Here is a 21113-nt window from a genome sequence, read left to right as displayed (position 1 = left end):
CTGGCCCTAAACGGAAAACACATTAACCATGCATGCATTGGGTGGAATTGTTGGTCGAGTAGGATATACAAGGGAACCCTAAAATTAATTACTTTCGAGAAGAAGACAAGCAAGGTGTAATATTATTTGCTCTTATCTCTACTAACTAATAAAACACTCAGTGTCAACTAAAATCCTATAAAATTATCAGTTTAACTCTCTAATTAAAACAGAACATGAATAAGAAATATGAGGCAGAAATGTAATTTCACATAACCAAATTTTGCTGTTTTTTTTTTTCAAAAGTAAAATTTACGTGATTAGTGTAACATCTCACATCGCCCAGGAGAGTGGATCATGCAAGCCTTATATGTATATTCTCATCTCTACCTAGCACGAGGTTTTTTGGGAGCTCACTGACTTCGGGTTCCATCGGAACTCCGAAGTTAAGTGAGTTCGAGCGAGAGCAATTCCATGATGGGTGACCCACTGAGAAGTTCTCATGTGAGTTTCTAGAAACAAAACCGTGAGGGTGTGGTCGGGGCCCAAAGCGGACAATATCGTGCTACGGTGGAGTCGAACCCGGGATGTGGTAGGGGCCCGGGCCGGGATGTGTCAATCAGGCTAAACATAGACCTCTCTTAAAAAAGGTCAGCCAAAAATTAGTTAAGTGGATAAGGGTTGAATCATAATACGTGGGGATGATGGAGACCGAATGAGTGTCGTCCTACGTAGTTATGTTTTTCTTCGTTCTCTTTTCTTGCTTACTTTACCAGGTGGCCTTTGCATAAAATTCATGTAAAGTTCTTGTCATCTGATCGACTCACTCCAATATCCAATACACCAATTTAGACCGTCAAATCTACACGTGCAGAAATAGGAGCTAATTAAGTTTAATTAGCCATGAAGATAAGAAAGGAGAAAGAACCATCGATCATATATTTATGTGTAATTTGTTCAATTTTTTTTTAAGTTAATGATTAAATTATGATTAGGGTTCTTGTTAGGAAAGCAATCACGAAACTTAATTTGATCAAAGTTAATTAAGAAAATTACACGGTAGGAAAGAATCAGAGCCTTGCCAACGGCAGAGATTAATGTATTGGTTGGTAAGGAATTTGATATAGCAAGAGATAACAAACACTATGTCCTTCACATGCTTAATATTGATACAATCCTTTGCTTATACATTTCTTTCACATTTTTCTTGTGTTTAAAATAGGTTTTTAGTCAAAATGGTCCATGAGATTTGCATAACACATAACTTTGGTCCCTGAGATGTAAAATCAATAGAAGTGGTCCCTGAGATTGTCCACCATCCATTATTTTGGTCATTCCGTTAACAAACTCCGTAAAGTTGAGGGTATAACACATAACTTTGGTCTTTGAGATTTGCATAACACATCATTTTGTCCTTGAGATTTGCATAACATATGACTTTGGTCCCTGAGATTGTTCACAATTCATCATGTTGGTTCTTCCGTTAAAAATCTCAAGGACCATTTAACGAATTTTTTTAATGGAATGACTAAAATAATGGATGATCGACAATCTCAATGACCACTTCTATTGATTTTAAATCTCAGGGACCAAAGTTATGTGTTATAAAAAACTCAGGGACTATTTTGGCTAAAAAGCCAACTCAAAATTACCACCAAATCAACCTATCAACCGAGCCGAGAAACCAAAATTACAATATTCTGATGTTGTATATGTTTCAAGGTTTAGATTTGTTTATTATTTAGGGACTTTAAATGTTAGAATGTGGTACAACTTTAGGGGTGAGCAATTGTTATTTTTCGGTACTATTTATTTCTTTGTAAATCCTACAAGTGAGCAATTTCTTTGTAAATACTACATGACCAGGGGCGGAGCCATTCATCAATTGCAGGTGGACTGGCCCTCTCACACAAAATTTTGATTTTGTCACTGTACAAGAAGAACCATTACTCATACTATGTTTGCGTAATCTATCTATTCTATTAAGAGAAGAGCCCTTGTCAAATTTTTTTCCCACTTTTTTCCAATTTTGCCCTCACTTTTGAATATACAATGTTGACATGAGGAGGACAAAACAGTAATTATGTAATATTAAAAAAAATGCACTTATTAAAAGAAGGGATACTTTGGATGCGGTCCCTAATCCTTAACATTCTTTGACTAAAACCTTAATGATATTCAAAATTTGATCAAAGTCTCTTGATTTTGTACAACTCATTATATTACAATTAATATTTATATTTTTATAGTTTTGACATTAATTGTTTGATATTTTATGAGATTTATAATCCTATAAATTTAAAATCCCTCATTATAATACTATTAGAAACGGTTACAATAAAAAAATTCAAACATTTGTATTGAATAAATGGATAAAAACTTTGTAAAAATAAGAATAATAAATGGCAAAAGAATGTATCCATAGTGTTAAAAAAATTGGTACATTTTACAAAAAAAAATTGGTACATTTCACATATAACAAAGTAGTACATTAATAAAGAAGAATGAGTACATTATAAATAAATTAGGGTACAGATAAAAGATTAAAAAATTATGAGTACAAATGAATTTTAAAAAATATAGGCGCTAAAAGAAATTAATACATGGGTACAAAAACAAAACTAAAAATAGAATACTACAAATTTAAAAAAGAATTTGCAAATTAAAAGTGGGTACAAACTAAAAATATAAATATATGATACAAAGTTTAGGCATAAAACATAAATATACCATTTGTAATTTTTCTATCATTGATTAAATATACAATGTCGCGTGACGGTATACACATGAGTGCAAACACAAGTAAAACTTTAAAAAATATGGGCACAAAAAGAAACTAATATATGGGTACAAATTAAAAATGAAAAAAAAATTGGTACAAACTAAAAATAAAAATATATGATTAAAAATTTAGCCATAAATATAAATATATTAATTGTAACATTTTTAACACTAAAGAAATATATTTAAAAAAAATTATTATTCAAATAATTAATGATGTTATTAATACCCAAGGACCTTAATCAAAAATTAAAAATGAATAGGATTTTAATCCATAAAGTAGCACAAAGAAAAATATGAACCTAATTTCTCCTTAAAAGAAATTGTTCACACATTCTCTGCTAGTTGGCTATTAAGTAATCATCTATTGAACAAAAAAGTAAATGAATAAATGATCGAGACATTAAATTTGCTGTATTTACACTAATAACCGACCTAACGAACAAGCTACAGTGGTGATGGAATTGGGAGTATCCAAGTTGGAGTTGACAAGCAGCTTTGAAGAGATAGATACCTAAGCTAGATAATGAAGTGCAATAGTGTGTATATATACTTTATGAACTTTTGTATAATCTGATCTGCAAGAGAGACAAGTTGATCGGTGAAGTTTCTCCTTTAGCATTTTGTAAACAAAGTGTGGCTGGGAATCCGCAGCCAAGCATGTGGTCTCTGACTGCTAAAAGTGGTAAAAAGAAAGGGCTTACGTTTCAAAGGTGAAGGGCCCTTTAATTTGATTAAAAGGCTACCGCTTCTAATCGTCATCAAACCTTTGAAAACAGCTAGTAAGAATTAAAGCATGCACCATTTTATCTTCTTGCTTACTTCTTTCTACTACTTATCTGATTTGTCCACCGACGTTTGTGCATTATTAATCTGATAAATTTTTTTTCAAAAATCACGAACGTTGTCCCCGTGATCGTCTTTGAAATTTTAAATAGGGTCCTTCTTAATATAATCCTTTAAGAAAATACTAATATTTTTTAAAAATAAATGCTAATTTATATTTTAGACATTGTATAAGGGCAATGATAACATGTCATTTTTAGCCTCTCAGACACTTATGTTTAGTCTTGTCTGTTAGTTTTGTTTGATTTATTTAATTCGATGGCTAAAATAGAAAAAGATGTCTAAGAAGCTAAAAATTATGTGTGAAATTCACCGGCCAATAAACAAATCAATTATTAAAATTACCAAAAACTTTAAAACTAAAACGCATGATCAATTAAGAAACACTTAAGTCACATTCAACGGCAGGAAAAACATAAAACAACTAAATTTACTATATATGCCAATTCAATTCATATTTATGATACATGTCAAATGCCTCACCAGAATCGAATTATTAGCAATTCAGTCCAAGTAATTGAATGATCTCATTTATTTGGGAAGTACTTAAGAGCAATATTATGAATTATGGACTGATGAGAGAGAAAAAATCTATTATTCTTTTTCCTATTAGGCTATGTTTTAATTGTTTGTCATTGAAGAAATTATATATTATATAATATATTTCTGAGGTGCAAAAACATTGGGGACCTGATCAGTTGGAGACCCTGTGCAATGACTTATATTGCTCCCCTACAAAGTAGGCACTTGTCCCTATTGCTACATTCGAGTGAACTTTTAGGATCATGATCCTCTCTTGAGTAAAGGGTGAGGATCTTCTTGACCAAGCTTATCGAGTCGTTGAAATTTTATCCAACGATTACGATTATTATAATTTTTAGAAGGACTTCCTGTTTATAATCGTTGGATAAAATTTCAACGATCCGATGAACTTAGTCAGAAGGTTCCTCACCCTTTGCTCAGGAGATGATCCTGATCCGAACTTTTATTGATATTCTTCTTTGGACTCTTGTTAAGATTTTTGGTGCGACTTTAGATGTCTAAAAATGGTTAGCCCCAAGTTGTTAAAATAAGCAATTAACTGTCAGTTTAGTGATTTTTTTATTCCAATTTATGTAAAAAATCTAAAGTTCTAATTCCCCAACAAATAAAAGAAAGTTGTAGTCTAACATCCAAACTGGACTTGCCTTGAACTGTAAATTGAAAGGCATCATGCATTTTGGAACCAGTTAGCAGAAAAATACCGCTTAGGCCAGACCATAAAATCTAAAGAAAGAAAGAAAATTGAAAACTTATTCAATAGCTATTCGTTTATTGCAAACATCATTAAATCTAACTTAGTTTTTTTTTTATTCGCACCATGAAACATTCTATAATTTAATGATACCTTCATTTTTTTCGTTCGTCAGAAAAAAAGAAAGCTCTTGCCTTTTCTCTCCCTTGTGACCCAAATACCAAACCCTGACCCAAGTTCTTCTAGCCGCCGGCTTCCTGCGACGGCTTGAGGTCGGCGACAGCCCCCTTCTTTCTCCTTCTACTCCTTTTCTCTACCACCCCTTCCTAGCGCCTCCCTCTTCCCATCTCTCTATTCACTATTTTGTGAGCAACAGCTTCCAAGCTTTAATAGAGTGTCGTTCTCAAAACTATCTCTATGTTCTCATTTCGTAATAGATTCATCGATTGATTCGGGCTTGTGGTTGTGGTGGGTTGAAATCGCCTTTTATCGGTTAGTTTCCATAGTGGTCGTGTGCCCCCCGACATTAGTGGTTGAGCTGCTTTCCTTGCTTCAGATTCGAGTCCAATCCACTCTCCAAGGGCTATAACTGTTGCGAATCTAGCTTGGGACCAACGCGGCCTGCTTTTTTGTGTGGAGATAAGCCTACAGTGATTTTCTTCTCAACTTAGTTATGTTTTTTTGTATGTTTATGCCGTCTAGCGGTTTGTGTGGCCTCACTTCTTAGCGATGGTTTTTGTGTTCCTAGGCTTTGGATCTGCTGCCACCTCTGATCTATTGTGTCCAATCTATACCGATGGTTCTTGTGTGTTTCTTTGTTCATCGTGATTCCCACGTAGGGGATTAATTAAGTTTGCATGTACTTATTCTCTCCAAATCAAGAATTTAGTTACTAGAAAAGTTGTACTCAGTTGACACTTGTACCTGTGTTGTAATTTTAACATGTTATAAGAGGCTCCAATTTGATAAAATAAATAAATAAATAACTTGAATATTCAGTCAATTAAAATAAGATACATGCATGGTCGTAGACAATTATGTTCATGTCCATAGTTAATTAATTATTAGTTGATCAATGCTATCTTTTTCCCTTTCTTTCGCCATGGATCCAAAAGGATTTGTATACGTAATGCTTTTGTTAAAGAGGGAAACATAATGGAAGAAGAAAAAATAAAGGTGCTTAAAAGTTAGAGCGGTGCAAATGTGATGCATGAACGAACGAATACTCACTGCTGCACATGTGTATGTTTACTCAAGACATGCTTCTTTTAAAGGATCGATCAATCCTCTATATATCATTCTCGAGACCTGGGTGGATGCATGGTTTGGAAAATGTAACAATTTGATAGTATATAATATCCATACGTGCATTTTAATTTGTTAATTTTACACGTCATTGTGGGCCTCTGCCCAACGAGAGAGGAAATCTATGGCCGACGAAATGTTGACCAGCCTTACCAACTGAAAATTCTTCAGGGTAAAATCTTGTAGGACAAGCCCCAATTTCTGGTAGTGCAAAACATTTTTGTTTGGTATATGACTAAGAACTCTAGCTGGTAGTGAAATCCGGTAAGTGCAAAGTCTAGATTTAAAGACTTGGAATCCTAGTACTTGCTTGTAGACGTATAACGTATTAAGTTTATCTTTTCGTTTCTAAACCACTTGCATATAGGGGTCACCTGGCCCTAGCCATGCATGCAAATTATATATATTTTTCCTTCTTTTGTTAAAGCGATGCAAATATGTTGAAAAACAACAGTAATTTTGCAAAGCACGTTATCATGATAAGATAAGCTAAATGAATTGGTCACAAAAGGTTGAAAAGCAAGAATGGTTATTGGGTTATAGTTATATAGTGTTGTGAATTTCTTGATAAGGGTAACAAAACCTCTCAAGTGTATATATTAGCTTTTGCTTTTTTAGCTTAGCTAGGCAGGTGGTACGCATCTAGCATGGTCGCATATTTTGGTGGTCACCGGTCATCATGCAAGTCGGCGCTGCAATGAGACTTAGTTAAAGAAGAAAAAGCCTCATCCTCATCATCCTATTGATTCTTTTTGTTTGGTGTTATATGGCTTTCCATAGAGTGGGAAATTCTTAACATGCAAAATCCACCAATGCATAACTTGTGTTTTATATAGTTTTACACAATTTCTATGTATAAATTATAAAATCGTGATCCACTATATTATAACACATAAGTAATTAGTAATGTTACGCAATTGTATAACATGATACAACAAAGTCCATTAACCTTTTATTCACGGCCAAAGTTGATTTCTCGCTCTTTTTATTCGGTGATATATTTTAGGGTAAATATCAGTTTACTACCCTCAAGTTACGTGATTTTCAACATTTGGTATATGAAGTTTTTTCCGTCTCAGAGTCACACCTAAAGTGTTAATTTTAGGATAGTCTCATACATCCATTAGTCTGGCTGTTAAGTCTCTCGTTAACTGATGACGTGATATCCATGTGAACAATAACTGGACACCACGTGTCATTAAGGGGTCCACGTGGAAATTCAAAATTCAAAAAAATAATTAAGGGGTCCACGTGGGAATATGTGGCTGGCACGGTAGGTGTGGCGTAGTAGGAGGGAGGGTGTGGCGTGCGAGCAACGGCGTTGGACGGCGCCAATCCCTTTAGGTAAGAACATTAGACCCTCCCAATCCAAAATCAAATCCATCCCATGTCACTTCCAATTCAAAAATCAAATCATTTAGGTATGAAATTAGATTGAATTTTAATTTTTAAAAAAAAAAAAAAAAACGAAGAAGATGAATTTCAGATTTTAAGGTTTAATGGCCGCGGGGAGGGGAGAGGATCCTCTCCGAACCCAAACCCACCGGATCGTCCGGATCCTCCTTCTTCTTTCTTTTCTGTAGATTTTCATCACTCTCATCCATTTTTTACTGTTGACACATTATTTCCAGTCATCTGATTCCCAACACAACCTATACACACACACACACACACGGAGGATAAAAATGAAAGAAAAAGAACTGAAATCTTCATACGTGGAGGAGTTAAAGAGATTAAGCTCCCAAAAATTGAAGAAGCATAAGGAGGGGGTAGATTCGTAGAGTTTGGAGATTTCATGGAAAAAATGGATGAGGGTGATGAAAATCTGCATAGAAGAAAGAAGAAGAGGATCTGGAGAGGATCCTCTCCCTGCAGGGAGACCTGTTTAGTTTTTAGGGTTATTTTTTAATTTTTTTTAATTTTTTAATGTCCATGTGGCATCCAGTCATTGTATACATAGACGCCACGTCAGCAGTTTATGGAAGACTTAACAGCCAAACTAACGGATGTACGAGACTGTCCTAAAATTAACACTTTATGTATGACTCTGAGACGAAAAAAACTTCATATATCAAATGTTGAAAACCACGACACTTAAGAGTAGTAAACTGAGATTAAGTGAAAGTAAGTGCTAAATTCATGCATTACAGCATCTCCGACAAGCTAGCTATCCCAGTTTGTTTGGCTATTTTAACGTAAAAATCACAACAGTCTACTTCCAATAGACTACCAATCATATATTTTAAACTAGCAAAATAACAGTTGCTTATTAAATCTAACTTAATCATGTCATTTTGTTGAACATAAATTTTTGCAACGTTATTTGAACGACTAAAAGATTTATATTTTTTGTCGATTTTCCACATAGTAAACTAGAAAGTAGATCATTTCGATCAGAATGCAACATTACACTATAAGAATGAAAGCAGAAAAAGTAGAACAAGAATTTCACTCATAAGGTCACTCATCCTCCTCCACGGAAACTTCCCGATCAACGGGGGAAACCGGGTGGACATAAGAAGCTTGTCCCTGATCAATGCAATCCTCAGGAGATTGATGGTGTTAAATATCAATCCACTGATAAACTCCTAACAATTTACTTTGCGTCTAATAAACTCCTAACAAAAATCCTTTCAACTTCAATCAAAACTTCTAATAATCTGTATCAAAATGAATTCGAATATCATCAATTAGTAAATATGACAACATACCAAATACCAAATACCAAATAAACTAAACTGGTTGTTTTGAAAATTTTCAAATATGGAAATTACGAAAATGCATAAGAGCTCAACTTTTCTCCTAATTGTTTTTAAGCTGTCACTTAGTATTATGGTCTGATAATGTTTCTCTTCACTTCACTTGTAAGTGAGAGGTTTAGGTTCGATTCTCGTAAAAAAATGAACTCGAACCATAGTATATGGCTAGCTCATTTTTCCCAATCAAAGATAAACAAAGAAAAAGAAAAAAAAATTTCTTTGTCATTCATGCTAAAACTTATCGAGCACTTTTCGGCCTTTGGTGGTAGCTCATTAGGGTTTACAAGTGAACTAAAGTGGGCTGCCCGATTTCAAAAAAAAAAAAAAAAGTGGGCTGCCCTCCGTCTTAATTGGCTCGATCCTTGGAGCGTTTCCACCTTTGGGCAAGGGCAAAGCAATTGCCCAACAGCGGGCCGAAAAAGGAGGGCAAGGGGTGGGTCAAGCTATGCCAGTCCAAATGCCCGTTAATTTAAGGCTCGGCATTCCATCAACGTTAGTCACGTTTGTTTGTTTGTTTTTTTTGTTTTTTTCTTTTCGTGTCTGGCATGTGTATTACACGCGCAAGGGATGAGAGTGCCAACAACATCTATTGTCGCGTGGACTGCATCAGCACAAAAAGCAACTTCCCAAACGTTTGGATACGTGGGTAAATGCTTGTGGTCCGATCTTCACCGGTGTAATAATTTCCGAAGTTCAAAATTAAAACAAAAGAAAAAATACGGAAAAAAAATTAAAGTTATACTTTATGAAAATACAAAAAAGATTATACATTTTTGGCTTAAATGTCAAAATGGTCCTTGTGTTATAGTCATATGGTCAATTTAGTCCCCATGTTTTCAATTTGGCCAATTTAGTCCTTGTGTTTAAATATGTTAGCCAATTAAGGACATTTCATTCAATCTTTGTTAAAAAATTTATAAGAAAAATTATAAGAGATACAATTATTTTTTTCTCTTTACAAAAAAAAATGCAAATCAATAAGAAATAACACATATGAGAGAAAAAAAACTTAAGGTTATGACATAGAAAAGAGAGGGAAGTAACGTTAGGAAGGAAGTCGGAGAGTTGGGAGGAGAATATTTTTTTCTTTTATTTTTAAATTTTATTATATATTTTAAATCAAATAAATAATTTTATAACTAAGTTTATAATCATTTATGAATTTTTTTAGAAATATTAGATGGAAATGTCCTTAATATTAGCGAAATTGAAAACACAGAGACTAAATTGATTCAATAACTAAAACACAAGGACCATTATAACATTTAAGCCTACATTTTTTCCTATAAATACCCAATCATCCTTTATTCATCCCGCATCAAAAATTTAACATATCTGCGAATTATCCAATAACTTAACTATTCTCTAAAAACTTTAATATATATATATATATATATATATATATATTTGTGAATAGTACCGTCATTATCCTGGCCTAATGAATGAAGTTGCACAAGAGTAATTACTATTTGAAGTGAACAGTACCTTGCTATAGGGCTACCCTACGGGCCTTGCCCTTATCTTTGCTTAATGCCGGAATTCTTTGGGGCTGCAATCTGTGGCCCAATGGCCAAGACTGGTTCATGAAAACTCAAATTAAATTGGATCATCTTACTTTAAGAAAATTGTAGCAATGATTACTTTACTATAACCCAATTAGAGTAATGGTTCATAAGCTAAAAATTTATGATCATTGGTCCTTTAACCCATCAAAATCGTGTAGCTATGATCATTTTCGTTAACTCCGTTAGAATTCCGTCAAAATGAGTTATGTGGAAGGACCATTGCTACAATTGAGTTAAAGTTAATGGACTATTGCTCCAATTGAGTTAAAGTTGAGAGACCATTTCTCCAGTTGGGTTAAAGTAGAGGGACCACTGCCACAATTTTTCTCATTTGGTTTTTCATATTTGCTCCTGGATTCAACTCATATGCATGAAATGTGACTCATTTTGACAGAAATTCTAATTGAATTGAAGAAAATTACTATAGCTGCACGTTTTAAGAAGTTAAGGGTGCGTTTGGTACGCAGACGGGACGGGATGGAACGGAACGGAACGGGACGGGACGGGACGGGACGGAACGAAGGTGTAATTTTTGAAAAAGACATGGGGTATATTTGTCTTAAAATGGTAAAACATTGTGTTCCACAGACGTGGAACAAACCCGTTCCAGGGGGGAGGTGGAACGCAAAAACACCAAAAATCTGTCCCGTGGAACAGCCTGTTCCACCCATTTTTGGCACACCAAACGCGGGACGGAACGCCTCGTCCCGTTCCGTCCCGTCCCGTCCCACGTACCAAACGCACCCTAAGGAACCAATGATCATGATTTTTACTCAAATTTGATTAAAATTGAGGGAGCACTGCTATAATTTCCTCTATATAACAAATCTAACAGTTGAATTGAACAAATTTGATCATTTTGGGTGCGTTTGGTACGCAGACAGGACGAGACGGGACGGGACGGAACGAATGTGTAATTTTTGAAAAAGACATGGGGTATATTTGTCTTAAAATGGTAAAACATTGTGTTCCACAGACGTGGAACAAACCCGTTCCAGGGGGGAGGTGGAACGCAAAAACACCCAAAATCTGTCCCGTGGAACAGTCCGTTCCACCCATTTTTGGCGCACCAAACGCGGGACGGAACGCCTCGTCCCGTTCCGTCCCGTCCCGTCCCATGTACCAAACGCACCCTTTATCTCGTTCAACATTTTTCTTGCTACATTAAAAGAAATCAAGACCTTTAAACATAATGTAATTTTATCTCTTGGTCTCACCCAACACTTTCACCCTCATCATCCCCCTCACCAGTCAACATGTCAAATTGGCATTGTGAGGAGAGTACGGAAGGACTCTAAATTCAAGTCTTGATTTCAATCACACATTTAAAGATGCGGTATAATTTCAAAACATTAACAAACACTTGATTGCGTTCGTAATAACTATATGCGTTTTCTTATCAGAATTTATGATTCTAGATAGTTACAACCAAAAGATTAAATTTAATAACATTAACAATCTAAACAACAACATTAACAAAGTATAAACCACACAAAATGTTATGGATAAATAAAAAAAGTAAATTAGCAGATGACGCTTAATTGCTTTGAAAAATAATCATGCGTATGCACCTTGATGTGAATTCAATTCTCACAATCACTCTCCCGTCTAATAATTAACAATTAACCCATTAATGTATCATTTCCTAAATATAGATAGTATCTTTTGTTAAAAAAAATAAACATCTAACGTTATCATTTATCCAAAAAAAAAATCATAAAACCTCATAAAAAAAATCTTAGTCATTATTTTCGAAAAGATATTTGGTCATTTATGCAAGAAAAAAGAAAAAAAAAGAATTAACACACACTCTCTCTCTCTTCTCTTTCTCTCTCTATCTCTGTCTCGTATCGGGCTCTATCTATCTCAGCTGCTGCCTTCTCAAATCTTCGTCTCGCTTTCTCTCTCCTCTCTTTCTCTCTCATCTCTTTCACTTACAATGCGCTGTTGATGAGTTTGATGTCTCACCCCAACAAACGCTCCTCAGCGATCAACCACAGCGGCACCTCGTCCTCGTCCTCGTCCTCCTCTCTCAACCCTTCTTCCGCCGGCCCACCCATGAAAAAGGCCAAGTCGCAGGCGGTGGCCGGTTCCCTCGATTCCAGCAAAAATGGCCTCCACCACCATCACCACCACCACCCTCACACTCACCCGTCCCAGGATCCCGATAACGACGCCGTATTCGACCCCTCTTCCATGTCCCTCGACGAAGATCTCAAGCCCGACGACCCCTCTCCCCGAGGCATCGCCGCCAATTTGTCCCGCAAAAAGGCGCAGCCCCCTCAGCCCTCTACCAAGAAGCTTGTCATCAAGCTCGTCAAAGGTACGCCTTCTCGATCCTGATACGGTGTCGTATTTTGGGGCTAATTTTGATATACTGGGTTCAGATAGTCATTTCTAGGTTTTGTAGTATTGGATAGGATCATTGATTTTGCTTTGGGGTTTGAGGACTAGGGCAATTTCTCAAATTAGGTTTTGGGTTTGATGGTCTGCAATTTGTGAAATTAGTTGGAATTGAGAGGTGGGGTTTAACTTGGATACTTCAGTTTCATGTGGGTTTTATGCAAAATTTCAACCTGTATCATTTGCAAGGCGCGAATCAAGAAACTCTTTTATGTTTTTGAATGTGTATTTGCCCTTAATTTTCTTTCCATGCTAGTACTTCTGCAAATTTAGTTTGACATTGGTGCTCGAATCTCGTGCGTGTCCCATGCAATTTACATGCTTCTGATGAAATTGTTTAGTCTGCGGTTACTGTGATTGGCTAGCTGATTTTGATGGCAAGAACTCCCTTGTCCACTTTCTGGTCAGTCATTGAACTATGGAAGTTCCAATTCTGTTTATAGTAGTCATAATTAGGTTTCGTCATTGCTTTCCTAGATGCTCTCTGTTTAGGTCGCATTTGGTGCGATAGTAAGTGCCTTCGCCCATGAGCGGTAGGTCTCGGGTTCGAGACTTGGGAGCAGCCTTTCCATAAATGGGGTAAGGCTAGCCGACATTCACCTCTCCCAGACCCTGCGTAAAGCGGGAGCCTTGTGCACCGGGTACGACCTTTTTATTGTAGTGTCCTTGTAGTATATTATTCACAATTGAGTTTAAAGTTCCTTGGTACTTTTGACATCCCTCATTCAAACATAGGGTAATGTTCTTCCTAGCATGATTGGGTTTGGACTAGAGTTTAAGCTTTTTCTGCAATTCTAGTTAAGAGTGGATTTTGCAGTACACAATACTTGTTAACTTCGCAAATGTACAGTGTTTCTACTTGACATGACATAAGTTCCAGACTGCTGGTATTTGGGCTGGTTTGCTGGTTTCATAGCAGCAAGTTCTTGTACTGGCTTCTGCACACACAAACTCATAGACATGCCTACACTTAAACATGAAGATAGAGAGTTACTCACCAATACATGCTCATTTTGCTTTGCAAGTTGACTGCATTTTGAAAAAGGTTACTGACTAATTACATGCTCATTTTGCTTGTCTCAATGAAGCTAAACCCACGTTACCCACGAATTTTGAAGAGGAAACATGGGCAAAGCTGAAATCAGCTATTTCTGCTATATTCTTAAAGAAACCTGATTCTTGTGACTTGGAGAAGCTTTATCAGGTAGAACAACCACATTTATCTTTGTTTTACAGTATGAATTTTCCATGCACTAGGGTTAACAGAAAGCAAAACATGTTCTCCTCAGGCTGTTAATGATCTCTGCCTGCACAAGATGGGAGGAAGTCTTTATCAACGAATTGAGAAGGAGTGTGAAAGGCACATAGCTGCAGCGCTGCAATCTTTGGTTGGCCAAAGCCCAGATTTAGTGGTTTTTTTATCACTTGTTGAGAGATGCTGGCAGGACCTTTGTGACCAGATGTTAATGATTCGTGGTATAGCTTTATATCTTGATAGGACATACGTGAAACAAACTCCAAATGTGCGTTCGTTGTGGGACATGGGATTGCAGCTTTTCCGCAAACACCTTTCTCTGTCTCCAGAAGTTGAGCACAAAACTGTCACCGGCCTTTTAAGAATGATCGAGAAAGAAAGGTAAGTTATGTTCCGCCAATTTCAATGAATGGTAGGTTGTAGGACAGATTAGATAACTTTCGTGGTGGGTTGGTTTGTAAAAAAGCAGGTCCAAAAAATGATCGTAAACTTTCAAGACCATAAATTTTAAGTCCTTACTTCCCAGATTTCTTCTATTTCTAGAAGGTGAGTGAGGGTTTTAGGCTGTATGGTTGGATTGGGGGTCAATTAAGTGAGGTTTTGATGGATGAATGTTTGTAGGCATATGTTATACGTTGTAGGCGTTTGGATCTTCTTGTTTCACAAGGAAACTTCGCATATTGAAGTTCATTATATATAGCCAAGATTGTGCCTTTCATCATCTTACCTAGAAACTGACTTTGTGTACAATAATATGATAATTTTATATAACCTTTTCTTCCGTGATGTTGGGTCTGTGAGGGTAGACATTTTAAGCACCAAATTTTTGTCTTATTTATGGGTAGGCGATGAGTAATAATAGGATATGTGGTGTGCCATAGAGCACTTGCACCTTAAAGTAAAAAGCTTAGTGGCCAGGTGTTAATTAAAACCTAAGATTTGAATGTTGATTGATTAACATAGTACAAGAATCTTTATTAATTTGTTGGGTTTGCTTTTGCAACTAGTAAAATCTACAATGTTGTGGTCTTGGTTTTCCAGATTAGGTGAAGCAGTGGCTAGGACTCTGCTTAACCATCTTTTGAAGATGTTTACAGCTTTAGGAATCTACTCAGAAAGCTTTGAGAAGCCATTTCTTGAGTGTACTTCTGAATTCTATGCTGCTGAAGGCATGAAATATATGCAGCAAGCAGATGTTCCGGATTACTTGAAGCATGTGGAGGTGCATATTTCTTTCTCCATCTCTCAAGTCTTCATGAGGCCTATTTACTTCAGCAATTTTTTCTTTTCATCTGTATTTTTTGAACATAATGACTTGTTCCAATTACTTTGCACCTATCTAGCTTGTCTCTTTGTCACTATGATGACTTATGCCTACCATTGGAGATATTTGGATAATATGTTGCAGACAAGGTTGCATGAAGAACATGAAAGATGTTTAATCTACCTGGATGCAAGTACACGAAAGCCATTAGTTGCAACAGCGGAAAAACAGCTTTTAGATCGCCATATACCAGCTATTCTCGACAAGGTTTTTAACTTGCCATGAACTTTATTATTCTGTCCTTAAGTTTTTGAATTCTACCCCTATGTATTGAATTTAGGTACTTATGGTTTCTCTTATAGGGTTTCACATTGCTGATGGATGGGAATCGCATTGAGGACCTTCAAAGGATGCACACTCTTTTTTCCAGAGTCAATGCCCTTGAATCACTAAGGCAAGCACTTAGCTCATACATCCGGAGGACAGGGCAGGGCATTATCATGGATGAAGAGAAAGATAAAGAAATGGTTGCTTCTCTTTTGGAATTTAAGGCTTCTCTTGACACTATATGGGAAGAAAGCTTTTTCAAGAATGAAGTATTCTGCAACACCATAAAGGATGCCTTCGAGCATTTAATTAATCTCCGACAGGTAGTCTTTTATCTAATTGACTTTTGCCTTGTTTTCTTGTGTTTCTTTTCCTTCATATTACAACGGGAAATCTTGACGTGTTTTCAAGTGATGCGACATAAGAAAGGCAGAATTTAGCAAAGAAATGATACTAGATACATGATAAGAGTTTGGATAAGTTTTTGTTATAACATTTAATAACCATCTATAGATTTCTTTCAGTTGAATATAGCCAGTTTAATTCCATTTACATTCCCCCCTTCCCCACTTTTTTCCAGTGTGTTTTGAATTCAAGTTTAATGCACTGCTCATATAGATCTAAATAGACATGTTTGATCAAGAGTTTATTTTTTCCTATTGTAGAACCGACCTGCTGAGCTGATAGCAAAGTTTTTGGACGAGAAGCTTCGTGCTGGGAATAAGGGTACCTCTGAAGAGGAATTGGAGGGAATGCTTGACAAAGTCTTGGTTTTATTCAGGTTTATACAGGTAAGATTGAAGTGTTAATGTCCAAATTAATGAGTTGATTCCTGGGTTAACTAGCATTTCTTGTAAACATGTTTTCTCTTATCCATGCTTGCAAACCCTTGTTACTCTGTTGCTTGTGTCTGTCTAGATACTGATTTAAGGTTCTTTTTTTTCTTAATCCAGGGTAAGGACGTGTTTGAAGCATTTTATAAGAAAGATCTTGCAAAAAGGCTACTTTTGGGAAAGAGTGCTTCTATTGACGCAGAGAAGTCTATGATTTCCAAGGTAAATAATGGATTTTGATTTTCTATGACTTATATTTAAATGAGATCTCTGTCACTTGATTGTACTGACCAAATTTCATCTCTGTACAGCTGAAGACTGAGTGTGGCAGTCAGTTTACAAACAAACTCGAAGGAATGTTTAAGGTATGTATATTTTCTAAGTCATATGTTTAATTGCAGTGATTAATTATTATTGCCTCCAGTATTTCATGCCAAAATTGGAGGTGGCAGAATTTGTCCTTGCTGATCTACTTTTCTTTGGATTGACAAGATGCATCAGATTAACTTTTATAGAGTGCAATTTTTAAGGCATAAAAAAGTGAGGTCAAGATTGTCTGGGTTGATTAGTTCTTAAACTTATTCCAGGCCCAACGTTGCTTATCTCTGTAGGATGTAAAATATGGAAAAGGATCTCAAACAGGCTTGTTTAACTGCTAAGTTTAATGAATTCTTGTATTAATTTAATCTACTCCACGTTACATGCTGGATTCTGGAAGGTCGTGTAATTGACAGCATGATTAACGTATTTTCTAGGCTTTACTTTTTCGCTGTTATCTTTTGGCGAGTACTCTTGCTGGATTTTGTTATAGATTATAGATTTGATTAGCTGTGCAAAGCATGGATACATGAAACACGTATCTTGAAGAAATGTGATAGCCATTAGTTGATCACAATATGCGTTACCACATCAGGGGGTTTAAGTGAACCATTTTGCTCGTGTAACACTATGATTAGTACTTGGGAAGGAAACTAGGGAGGATGGATTAGGGTATGTTGCGAAAGGAATGAAAAGTAGGAACGATGGAGAGGAGTGTGTTCTGTCATGTTGTTTGGTATGCATCATGCATCATGGGAGGAAAGGGTAGTCGAAATGAAGGAACAATTGGATTCTCATTCTGAATGTTTTACTTTATTGCTAGCCCATTGATAGCCATTAGTTGATCACAATATGCGTTACCACATCAGGGGGTTTAAGTGAACCATTTTGCTCGTGTAACACTATGATTAGTACTTGGGAAGGAAACTAGGGAGGATGGATTAGGGTATGTTGCGAAAGGAATGAAAAGTAGGAACGATGAAGAGGAGTGTGTTCTGTCATGTTGTTTGGTATGCATCATGCATCATAGGAGGAAAGGGTAGTCGAAATGAAGGAACAATTGGATTCTCATTCTGAATGTTTTACTTTATTGCTAGCCCATTGTGAGGCTAAGCACCCCCCCCCCCCCCCCCCCCGCCCAGCGGAGGAGTGTTCTTCTCTCGTGTTGTTTGGTATGCATCATAGGAGGAAAGGGTAGTCGAAATGAAGGAACAATTGGATTCTCATTCTGAATGTTGTACTTTATTGCTAGCCCTTTGCGAGGCTAAGCACCCCCCGAGGAGTGTGTTCTTCTCTCGTGTTGTTTGGTATGCATCATAGGAGGAAAGGGTAGTTGAAATGAAGGAACAATTGGATTCTCATTCTGAATGTTTTACTTTATTGCTAGCCCATTGTGAGGCTAAGCCCCCCCTCCAAGAAATCCATATTTATTGATGGTAAAACAAACGGAAAGGAACTTTCTATATAGTTGAGTTCCTCATGTTATGGGTTGTAGTTTTTTTTCTTTTCTTTGGTGGGCAACAGGGGAAAAGTAAATATTATAGCACTGGGCTGAGGTCAACAAAGTCCATTTGTATATGAGCTCTTGTAGTTAGTTTGGGATTCATAAGCACTTTATGTATCATCTACTTTCTTCAGTTCTCAAAATCATATTTACTTTATATAGGAATGGATTTGTGATTCACATGTGGCCAGAGATATATGTAAGGGTATTAAATTCTTTCATTGCATGTACATCTTTTCAGGATATTGAACTCTCAAAAGAGATAAACGAGTCCTTCAGACAATCATCCCAGGCCAGGACAAAACTCCCATCAGGGATTGAGATGAGTGTTCATGTCCTTACAACTGGGTATGCTTCAAAGTATTTTGTTACTTCCTATAATAGTTGGATCTACTTTAAAACTGTTTATAAAGTTTGGTGAATTTGATTTATATGTCATATCCAGCTAATTCTTCCTCATTGCGTTCTGTCAAACAAGATTTATACTATATTTATTTAAACGTATTAGTTTGTGCATAGACCTTATTATTAAGAATATACATTTTAGTGAGAGAACATATGGAACCTATTGCGAAGAACTTAACTTATAACCTTACTTTTATTTTTCTTACATTATTTATTTTCTCCATATCTGCTAGGAGTTCTAAGTGGTGCTTTGGTACAGGTACTGGCCAACGTATCCTCCCATGGATGTTAGACTTCCTCATGAATTGAATGTATACCAGGTATACATGCTACTTAACAGATGCTTTCATTACTGGCGAGGTTATTGTGCTTAGTAAATCTTCTGACTCTCATTTTTCATTGTCCAACAGGATATCTTCAAGGAGTTTTACCTAAGCAAGTACAGTGGTAGGCGTTTAATGTGGCAAAATTCATTAGGTCACTGTGTCTTGAAAGCAGATTTTCCTAAAGGCAAAAAGGAGCTTGCAGTTTCTCTGTTTCAGGTTGGTCACTTCTAGGCCATTATGCTTCTGTTTTCTGGCATGAATTCTTTGTTATCCAGTAGAATTCTTTAAATTCTACTTGTGTAAGTGATTGAACTATAATCGTTTGGTTTGCCAGACTGTTGTCTTGATGCTGTTTAATGACGCTGAGAAGCTAAGCCTTGAAGACATTAAGGATTCAACTGACATTGAGGACAAGGAACTGAGAAGAACTCTGCAGTCCCTTGCATGTGGAAAAGTTCGTGTCCTACAAAAGGTGGGTGCTTGGATGAATATCCAGATTCATATGCAAAATTTCTGTCCGTAACATAATTGGAAATGTTGGGTCATATCCCTTACTTTTTGTCTTTTTCCTTTTTCTAATTTGTGCTATAGTTTCCCAAAGGGAGAGACGTTGATGATGGTGATACATTTACGTTCAATGACACTTTCATTGCTCCTCTGTACCGCATAAAGGTAAATTTGATTTGAATGTCCATTAGCACAAATGAAAAATGGTTATCAAAAAGGTCCCAAGCTGCATATGCAGAGAACACGTCTAAATCTGAGAAGTTATAAAAGTAAATCTGTCTATATGAAAGTATTGTCCTCTCAGTTTTCTCCTGTGCTTTAAAAACCACTTAGGTTCACTGCAGGGTGACCTTATTTTGATCACTCCCATGATTTTACTTACATTATTTTGATGGATGCAGGTGAATGCGATCCAAATGAAGGAAACAGTGGAGGAGAACACGAGCACCACTGAAAGAGTATTCCAAGACCGCCAATATCAGGTCAACCTTTCTTTGTGTTCCAGATTTTTCCCTATTTCGCGTGCTGGTCGCACCCCAATGACTGTTATCTTTTAGATTGAAAATTTTGTGTTACCTGGTGCATTGCAGGTTGATGCTGCTATTGTTCGGATAATGAAAACTAGGAAGGTGCTGAGTCACACTCTTCTGATAACAGAACTGTTCCAACAGGTAAGTAAAAAGTCATTTGATTTTTTTCATTCAAATCCATTCAGTTATATAAATCAGCATGTACGGGCCTGGAAATAAGGAATGAGTAAGGAAAAATATTGAGGGAAATTGTGTGGTGCTGGTGTTTGTTCTGGTGAGCAGCTTAAATTTCCGATAAAGCCGGCAGATTTGAAGAAAAGGATTGAAAGCCTGATTGACCGGGAGTACCTAGAACGGGACAAGAACAACCCTCAAATTTACAACTACCTAGCATAATAAAGGAAACCCAGCAGATTTTGAAGTTTTCTCCTCTGTAAATGACACGGGAAAGACTTCTTCCGTCTTCCCTTCGGGTTCGGGAGGGAAGACGCAGGATGGTACGGTCCAGTCCCGTCTGATTCATGTACAGCGACTTGTAGTTTTTATCTTTTTCTCTTAATTATTTGTTGGCGGTCGATACTTGATTGTAAAGAATGTTTAGTCTCCGTTTTCAGATCTGTATTCCTGCGAAAAGAGTCGACTGCGTGAATGAACTGCGGATTTTTTCCTTGTTCTTATGAAATAGGGTAATATGTAACAAAGAAAAGAAGAAGAATATCTTGACACGCCTGGTAGTTTCGTTTCTTCTCTGTTCGAGTGTTGTTGTATGTGCGACAAACGCGTCCTTTGGCACACCTTTCCCTTTCAACAATCGCATTTTTCGCTCTGTTTTTACTTGGTTTTGTGAATTTCAATTTTCAACCAAAAATCTTTTGTAGAATTTTCATTGCACCATGAGCTTCCCAAAGACGGGACAGAACGAAATGAAATGGGACGGGGTGGAACGGAACGGAAAGGGAGCAAATATGCCCT

The 21113-nt window shown here is 36.5% G+C and overlaps 1 protein-coding gene across 1 annotated transcript; it reads left to right on the top strand.

Annotated features, from left to right (window-relative positions):
* The first annotated feature begins 12276 nt into the window (after positions 1–12276).
* LOC103412398 (cullin-4-like) lies at positions 12277–20866 on the top strand. Its single transcript, XM_029110244.2, has 17 exons — positions 12277–12792; positions 13961–14076; positions 14162–14508; positions 15169–15349; positions 15536–15658; positions 15754–16041; positions 16384–16509; positions 16672–16773; positions 16863–16916; positions 18615–18721; positions 19038–19098; positions 19189–19320; positions 19439–19576; positions 19696–19776; positions 20013–20093; positions 20202–20282; positions 20424–20866. Exons 1-17 carry the CDS (start codon positions 12420–12422, stop codon positions 20535–20537), a joined length of 2505 nt encoding a protein of 834 aa, XP_028966077.2. The 5' UTR covers positions 12277–12419; the 3' UTR covers positions 20538–20866.
* The last annotated feature ends 247 nt before the right edge of the window (positions 20867–21113 follow it).

This window comes from Malus domestica, chromosome 10 (genome assembly GCF_042453785.1).
Source record: "Malus domestica chromosome 10, GDT2T_hap1".
NCBI lineage: Eukaryota > Viridiplantae > Streptophyta > Magnoliopsida > Rosales > Rosaceae > Malus > Malus domestica.
Note: the sequence above shows the minus strand (reverse complement) of the source record. Positions and strands in the feature narration are given on the sequence as shown.

Coding starts and splice junctions, on each gene's coding strand:
- LOC103412398 (XM_029110244.2), top strand. CDS start 12,420: ATGAGTTTGATGTCTCACCCCAACAAACGCTCCTCAGCGATCAACCAC. Junction 14,077..14,161: donor ACTTGGAGAAGCTTTATCAG/GTAGAACAACCA, acceptor TGTTCTCCTCAG/GCTGTTAATGATCTCTGCCT. Junction 16,774..16,862: donor AGAAGTCTATGATTTCCAAG/GTAAATAATGGA, acceptor ATCTCTGTACAG/CTGAAGACTGAGTGTGGCAG.